At 47.0% G+C, this 9,004-nt stretch overlaps 1 protein-coding gene across 1 annotated transcript; it reads right to left on the bottom strand.

Moving 5' to 3' along the window:
• Nucleotides 1-4,093: 4,093 nt before the first annotated feature.
• On the bottom strand, nt 4,094-8,497 carry LOC142817418 (uncharacterized). The gene is made up of 2 exons (XM_075894444.1): nt 8,440-8,497; nt 4,094-5,612 (listed from the first exon to the last, which is right to left on the bottom strand). Exon 2 carries the CDS (start codon nt 5,590-5,592, stop codon nt 4,204-4,206), a length of 1,389 nt encoding a protein of 462 aa, XP_075750559.1. The 5' UTR covers nt 5,593-5,612; nt 8,440-8,497; the 3' UTR covers nt 4,094-4,203.
• Between the last annotated feature and the right edge of the window lie 507 nt (nt 8,498-9,004).

Raw genomic sequence — 9,004 nt, 5'->3', positions numbered from 1 at the left:
AATAAACCTTGTGTTATAGGGCTGTATACAGTCACCCCTATAACATGAAACGTGTAGTCTATATTTAATATGATGATGATATGTGGGTTTTAACGTTCCAAAACCACCATATGGTTATGATAGACGCCGTAGTAGAGCGCCCCGGAAATGTCGACTACCCGGGGTTCTTTCACGTGCACCCAAACATGAGCACACGGGGCTACAGCATTTTCGTCTCCATCGAAAATGCAGCCACCGCAGCCGGGACTTCATATAATGCGGGGGCGAATGTTTTATGGTTTTACAGCCATTGCAGCTTCGTCCTCTCATCATCGTTCACTTCGTGGTGATAGCGTTTTTTTTTTTTTAATACGCGGCTTTTCTGTGCGGTCACGTGCGCATTCATGGACAAGTCGCGGCCTCTCGCGGTGGAGCCAGCCATGCTCAAATCAGCCAATGACTGATGCATTGACTGTGACGAGCGATTTTTGAGCTTGTGTTGTCATTTGTCAAGAGATGGGAAAGCATCTTTGAGCTGACTTTGGGAATTTATTGCGAGTTCCAGGCCGCGTGCTGCGTTATAGTATTTGAAATAATTGACTCGTGTGTTCTCTGTAGCATCAACTCCATTATCAATCGTCAGCGTTTTCTGACCACGCTCAAAAATTGTCGCACGGTCTCCTAAAAAGGGCTATAGAAAAACTGCTCTTCCAGATTTTGCTGCGACTACACTGAGCGTTGCGCGCAGGCGATGGCTTATAAAGCATACTTGTGCAATGTTTTCTCCCATTTTAAAAATAGGTCTTCGAAAGCGAGCAAATGATGCAGGCTCCCGTAAACAGAGCATGTGATTAGCTGTTGCAGTCACTAGAAATACCCATTTGTAAATCGAGTCGAAGTAATAAATCGGCAACCTTGGAAAGGGACGTTATGCGAAGCATGCGGGGGAAAGGAAACCGTGTTGTAATATTTTTATTGAAGCAACGGGTTATCAAAATGACCCTGGATATGTGTACCAATGTTGCACGCACAGGCATGTGTTGAACAGTCTCAGATGTTCATATAACCAGTTGCTTGCACCTGCGCAACGATGCCAACAGGAACTTGAGTATTAGCACCAGAAGTTATAACCTGATATGAAGCGCTGGTGCTCGCGAGGATTGTAGTCCTGGACACTGCTACATATATCAACTTCATTGGATGGAACTTGTAACCACAAATGACGTTAACCCGGCGTGACGGCTCTGTCATAAGAGTACAGTGGCGCCCACGTCTGTGTACAGCGCGCAAAGAGCTGGTGTTTGCTCTGCGGGGTGTAACCTTGCGGCAGGTTCGGGCTCTGACTTGAGGTGTCAGGAGCATGCGCGACCTAGTAGTCAGGATGATCACGTCAGATCCTGCAACTACCTGTAGGTGTCGCCCCACAGAGCACAAACCACGTGCCCACTCACTCTACAAACGTGGCTGCGACTGTACATATATAATGGGATAACTCTGTGGGATAGCCAGCACTGCAACCCCAATTGACGTTTCACGTACATTAGGGTCTGTTTGAAAAGTAGTTCGGAGACCTAGCGTCGCTCTGTGATAGAATACTTGATTGGCACGCAGAATGATGCGGCTCAATTCCTGCTGGGGCCGTGACATTAGTTCTTTGCATACGTCGAGTCAACGCTGCCGATGTCAGCTATTTCCTAACGCTCACACGTTAAAATTAACCATGTGTTTTTTTTTCTCGCCGTTCCTGAGTACATAGTAAGTGTCAATCACATGTGGCATATATACGGCATACTAGTGGAACATAACAGCCCGCGGATATGTGCCACTCTTTGGCGAAAAGTGTTTGCCATCGTACGAGACGGAGGGGGACAGTGAGAATTTATTAGAAGGCAGAGAGGTCGACCTGAGCTAGTTCGCTCTAGCCTGCTTGTCTACACAGGGGATAAGGGAAAGGGGAAGGAAAGAGGGATGAAGGGTGATGATGGGGACAAGAAGAGGTGGTGCGTATGTACAGTAGCCACTTAGCAAGGTGGTGCGTATGTACAGTAGCCACTTAGCATAGTACCCTACAGTCTAGTTTCTAGTCCAGTGCTTTTTATAAAGTCTAGAACAGCCTTTGTAGCAGTTTTTGACACTGTCTGGTCATTCATTGCTGACAATATGTGGCTTTCACTTAATGGTGTTCGTCCAATGCTTGCCAGCGTTGCAGTTAGCATTTTTCTTTGCGCCACGTATAATGCACAGTCACAAAATATGTGAGCTATCGTTTTGCGCACTTGGCAGCGTTCACAATCCGGGCTGTCCGCACGGCCGATTAGGTGGGTGTAGTGGTGAGTGAAGGCAACGCCCAGGCGAATTCGGTGCAGTATATTCGCATGTCTTCGGCTGATTTTATCTGGAAGACGAAAAGTCATACCGGAACCTGTTTCCCGCAGGCACTTGTTCCGGTGATCTGGTAGCGACCAGTAAGTGGCAGCGCATTCGCGCATGAGTGATCTCAACAATGTGTTGACGTCACTTCGCGAGTACGGTACTTTGACGTACATAAGAGCGTTGTATATTGCCGCTCATGCTTTGCCATCGGCTGTTTCGTTGCCAACCAGGCCGCAGTGTCCAGAAATCCATTGGAGTGTAATCAAGTGACCGCTCCTGTGTGTTAGGTCAAATGCTTGGACGATTCCTAATGCTTACTCGTAAAATTGGCCTCTTCTTGAGCAAAAATGGACGGGATTGTGACATTATTCATGTCTTGAACAGCGCGCCATATTCGTCAAACCATCTTACCCTCCGAAACTAATTTTGGTTTACGCCAAGTTAGAGGGTGATCCCGAGAGCCTCCGTACGCAAGCGAATAGATAGATAGATAGATAGATAGATAGATAGATAGATAGATAGATAGATAGATAGATAGATAGATAGATAGATAGATAGATAGATAGATAGATAGATAGATAGATAGATAGATAGATAGATAGATAGATAGATAGATAGATAGATAGATAGATAGATAGATAGATAGATAGATAGATAGATAGATAGATAGATAGATAGATAGATAGATAGATAGATAGATAGATAGATAGATAGATAGATAGATAGATAGATAGATAGATAGATAGATAGATAGATAGATAGATAGATAGATAGATAGATAGATAGATAGATAGATAGATAGATAGATAGATAGATAGATAGATAGATAGATAGATAGATAGATAGATAGATAGATAGATAGATAGATAGATAGATAGATAGATAGATAGATAGATAGATAGATACGCTCAAAGTCGCCAAAGTTCGCAAAGAAATGCTTCGCATTTAATAACCACGTGACAACTGCTTGCCGGAAAAGACAATCGACCAAAGGTAAGAGCGCACAGTCAATTTTTTTTTATCACTTAGTATTCCCCCTATATAGGAAAGAAAAGAAAAGGATAGTACGCGAAGAAATGCAATAAACTGAATCAATTACAAAAACCGTGCTGAAGCCAAGCACCTATGCGTTCTCTGCTCTACTATGGGCAACATCTTTTACACGCCCGCTGCTCTTTAAAGAGACACGTCCACTCTCATTGGGGGTCATTGTACTATCTTCGGAGAGTCGTACGCGCGAACCACAAAAGAGCTAGGGCGCTTATTAAGAGAATGTCATCAATGGCATAGCCAAGAGTTGGCACACCAAGCCCTGCTCCCTTCCCGAAATTTCTGTTTGCCATGACATACAGAGCGAAAATTTACCATTTCAAAGGGGTGCCTCCCCTCCTTCAAATCAAGAATGTACCCCCCCCCCTGGAAAAATTTTCTGCCTACGCCCCTGAATGTCACATATAAAGCAAGCCAAGACTCTTCGAAAGAAGTCACACATCTTGAGTGCAATAAATATGGTGCAACGTTCCACCACTTGTGCGAGTCGGCTGCCGAGAACTCGGTACGTGTATGTATAGCGCCGAGCCAGTGCCTCCACTGGCGAGCACAGCAACCATGTCTAGAGCTACATCAACAAAATTTGTTGCAAAAGCGCCTTCATTTATCAGAATAGCTACAATTCGACAACCGTGCATATGCATAGCACGTTCTTCTTACAAAACTTGCGATAAATTTAAAGCTGAAAGTGAAACGAATTGTGTCTCATTTATAGACCACTGTGTGAAGATCACGGGCATAAACTAACAGCTTTGACGTGAGAGAAGGAGCTTCGCACAAAATCGTGAGGCGAGGACTTCTTCACGGTGATCCAACCGTTGAATCCTGAGGTCGTATGCTCTCAAAGTAACGGATCAGCGAGGACGCCTTGAAGCACTCGACGCCGGACTCCGCTGCAGCTGGCGTCGACCCGCGGCGAGACACCCAGCTGCCGGCCTCTGAGTAACTCGCCGAAGCAGCCTGCAGCACGGCCGAGCTGCGGCTCGAAGGGTCGCTCTCGAACGAGTACCATGACGTAGACGACTCGTGTGGCGACGGCGAGCCACCGGCACGGCTCGTCGCGATGCGCTCGGTGGCAAGTTCGCTCGTCTCGGTCGGCAGCATGGTCAAGTCCAGCTTAACCAGGCTACTGACCTCACCCGCATCGCTGATTCCGCTACAAGAACGTCCTGCTGCAGTCACGACGCCCAGCTCACGCGTGTAGTAGCGTCGCACTCTACGACGGACCAACTCAGCGGCCGACACCCGCTCCAGCTCACACTTGTCTAATACCTCCAGGAGAGGCATGTCCCTTACGCCCTCCGTGTCGTCTGGAACGAGCTGGTAACACTCCTCGCACGCGTCGTCGAGTTCCAGCGGCGGGGCAGGCGGTGACGGTGGCCGTTGTTTGGGTTTCTGCAACTGTGCATGCGACGGCTGCTGTGGCTTGGCGGCAGCGCCGATCACTATCTGCGTTATCTTGGACAGCTTGCGCGCAGCCTGCTCGCCGTCGCCTGCACGCAGCAGCGACGACTTTTTGAGCGTCAGACCGGCGATCTGAGACTTGACGTGGTTCATGTTGAGCTGCGAAGGCGAGTAGGCGGGTGGGAGAGTTGCACACCTGACGACCGGAGGCGTGGGAGTCGCTTTCCCTGGAACGGCCCCTCCACCTATTCTGGCCTTGATGCCTCCCATGTGCTGCAGCCGGGAGCAAGATGCACCCTTGCGTTCCAGGACGGGTCCCGGGGCACTGCGAACTTTCTCTTTGAAGTAGAGCATCTCGTCCGAGCTGGACAGGGCACGGGGACCACTGGTAGGCAAGGCGGCAGCTGTGGCGGGGACACCTTTGACCACAGTGATCGGCGTTTCAGACGCTGGCTCCTGGATCGTTCCGAGCACGTGGTAGCGTAGCGTGATGTTCTGGGTGGCCTCAAGAAGCACAGACAGGTTCTTGTCCTCCAGCAGCAGTGACTTGCGGTCCGTAAGAGTGGGGTTCTTGAGGCGACTTTTCTTGAGCAGCTCACTCACCATGGTTCCCTCGTCAAGCGCCACGTCGTTTTGCCGCAACGGCGTTCCAGGCTCAGGCAGCTGGTGGAGCACGTCGTCGCCGTGTTCTTCGACCAGTCTCGAAGGCACTCTCTCGTGCTGGCCTTCGTCGGGGTCCTTGTCCTTGGAAGCCTGGTCACCCTCAACGAAGAGCCCCTCCGCCATGCTCGCCTGCTTAAAAGCTCCTGCATCCACGACAATGCAGTTCAAGAGACGCATTCAGCACAGCGCCATCCTGATAACTACGACCACTGTTAGCATTATGTGCTAACTTGAGGCTGAAAATATTGTTTCTCCGCCGAGCTTCTGCGCTGTTAGGTTTCTAAAAGGAAGAGAGATTCATTATATGGCTGAATTTGAATTTGCCCACATATGGCATTTAGGAAGACTGCTGTCCCGCATGGCAGCTATACCTATAGTCGATAAAACGTGATTTAACTGCCCCTGCTGTTAGGTATACTACATTTACATAATCGGTCACATCCGCCACTGCAACACGCGCCTTGTATTTAGCGTAATAAGATCAGTTATATATGTTTATTCTACGTACTTTATATATTATATTCTGTAGCCTCAAGTTGGCATTTCTAGAGGTACTGCAAGAACATATCAACTCATCTACTAGAACCTCATTCACACCCTCCATTCCCGGTTTATAAATAAATTTGTCACAAGCAAAGGCAAGACACTATTTCTCCGCAATGCGGTCGCATACGACCACAATGTCTTCGCAGGCGATCTCTCTCCCTTGCAGTCTTCTCGGCTCAAGATACATTTTATCCAGCGCAGCCACCGGCGTCATACACTACGCCACTTACCTTATGCAAGAGCCATTTGATTAGTCATACCCGATCAAAAGTTCGTACGCGCATGCTCACCTCTCCATTCTCGTACACTACACGCGTGATTCGTAGTTAGAGATGCAAGCCGAACAACCGTAACCGTTTCCTTTTTCGCTTTCGAGCCTACCTTTGGGAGAGGCAACGAGTGAAGGTCAACGTATGTGCACAATTGAAACTGAGAGAAAACTCCATTATGCTGACACAGAAAACAATTAGGTCGGCAAAATAAATGCACAGCTTAATGAGACTCAAAAAGTATATTCTGCCTTTAGGGCTCACTCGGGATCAGACACGCCAAATTTTTCCTGAACAGGACTGACTCCAAATCGTCCTAAAGTTTTTTCTTCTTAACATGAAAGGGGATGTGCACATTTTTCCCAAGTACGTTTCTGAGAATATACCATTATCTTTTACGCCAGTTTCATGGCCCAGCTTTGCGCACGTATCGTGCCACGGCCAACGCATTGGCCTCAAACATTTCTTGGTATCTTTTGATCAGTCGGTATTGGCGTGTGAGGCACCTCATATACCAATGACGTCTTACTAGACAAATGAATGGGAGCCAGAAAAGCTATTGTCAGCACTTATTCTCGATGTCCAGATTGTCAACAATTATGCAGAGCAGACTTACAGCACCTCGTTTGGATCTGTTCTGCTTTCTCGCGAGGAAGAACACACATCCACCACCTGCCCCGCGACGACATAAGAAGCTTAGGCGTTGCGTTACAATCTATTGACGAAGCACGAAAAGCACTTGCGATCAATGCTGTACTATATAGCATACTATGCGACGACGCAAGAAGCTCAGGTAGCCCCACCGCGGTGGTCTAGTGGCTAAGGTACTCGGCTGCTGACCCGCAGGTCACGGGATCAAATCCCGGCTGCGGCGGCTGCATTTCCGATGGAGGCGGAAACGTTGTAGGCCCGTGTGCTCAGACTTGAGCGCAAGTTAAAGAATCCCAGGTGGTCGAAATTTCCGGGGCCCTCCGCTACATCGTCTCTCATAATCATATGGTGGCTTTGGGACGTTAAACCCCACATATCAATCAAGAAGCTCAGGTATTGCGCTACAACCTATTGATAAAGCGCAATCTATCGATAAAGCTCAATTCCTGAGCTTCTTACGTCGTCGCGTGGTATGCTATATAGTATAGCATAGGTCGAAAGCACAGAAAGCACTTGCGACCTATGCTATATATAGTATATAGCATACCATGCGACGACGTAAGAAGCTCAGACACTGCGCTGCAATCTATTGATGAAGCACAAAAAGCACTTGCGATCTATGCCATACTACATAGCATATGTGGTCTCTTTCGAGTGGCATCGATGAAGTCGACCATATGGCGCGAGAGTGACTCTATTGATCCTTTGATGAAAACGGATTAACACGGATGCTGTACACCCAGCAATCCCTAGCTATCCCACCTATATTCCCAAACTACAGGCCGAGAGCCGTCGTCCTATATGAAATAAAGGTTCTGCTCATCCATTCATTCTCAGTGTGACTCAATCGTGCTGAGAATCACCAAAACATTACTCCTTTAGAACGAATAAAGGCTTTGACTCAAAGCTCGGTCCGAGTATGAGTGAGACGACTATAATGAATGAGTTTGCCGACATATGCAGCAAATAACACGAGAGGTTTTACGCACAAAAACCACGATATAATTACGAAGCACGTATTGTGCAGTGCTTAAAAAAATTAAGATCTCCTGATGCTCTTTAGCGAGCACTGACATCACACAGTGGCGGGCCTATATCGCAAAAATTGCGCGCTTTGTATGTCAGTCCTCATTGCGAGCTATAAAAGATTTCACATCATATTTTGATGCATCTCGCACTCGCTGTAATGTTTTCTCAGGTTCGAAGAAAAGGTGCTGCATGGTCGTACTATGTACAACTGTCACGCAACCTGAATTCCATTGGCTCATCGCACAGTTTTGAGGAAACAGGGGCATGGAAGCTTCCCTCTATTCGAATTGTTAGTGAAAGAAACAGGGCCTAACTTCTATGTCTGGCTCACGACATGTGCGCGAATAACCTCGCGTGTTATTTTTGAATAAGAACGTTCCTGAGCAAACAGTGGCATTGAAGGAGGAGAATAAAGAAGGAGAGGCTTGTCTGATTGCTGATTGCACGCTTCTGAAGCATTCGAAAAGCAACTTACCCGAGGAGCTCCTCGCAACAATGCTGCGGTAATTTGGTTTGTCACATTGTACACCGATGCTGATGCTGATGACCTCAGATGGATGGCGCTCACCCACAGAGGGGGATGGGCCAAGTTGATTATTATGATGATGATGATTCTTGTTACTATGGCGCACACCCACAAAGGGGATCGGCCAAGATCCGGGTGGCAGGATCTTAAGGAAAAGGCTTATGGTATTTCAAACACAAAGTAATTTTGCACTGAAAAAATATATATAGAGAAAGAAAACCCCAAAATCAAAAAAAGGAATATATCTGAGCAGGGATCGATGCAGGCTATCAGATGCGATTTGAGACAGGAGTAATGGTGGGTCTAAAACGAATGATATATATATATATATATATATATATATATATATATATATATATATATATATATATATATATATATATATATATATATATATATATATATATAGTCCAGTAGATCTTCCGTGAGCGGTCACAACGTGGTTGATTTCGATGTTTCGGCCTAGAGTCTGGCCTTCATCAGGATTAAAGGTACGGTTTGTTGGTGCTCAGCT

This window comes from Rhipicephalus microplus, chromosome 5, assembly GCF_043290135.1.
Source record: "Rhipicephalus microplus isolate Deutch F79 chromosome 5, USDA_Rmic, whole genome shotgun sequence".
NCBI classification, from domain to species: domain Eukaryota; kingdom Metazoa; phylum Arthropoda; class Arachnida; order Ixodida; family Ixodidae; genus Rhipicephalus; species Rhipicephalus microplus.
Note: the sequence above shows the minus strand (reverse complement) of the source record. Positions and strands in the feature narration are given on the sequence as shown.

What these genes read in the sequence shown, in the direction of transcription:
- LOC142817418 (XM_075894444.1), bottom strand. Translation starts at nt 5,592, where the DNA reads ATGGCGGAGGGGCTCTTCGTTGAGGGTGACCAGGCTTCCAAGGACAAG.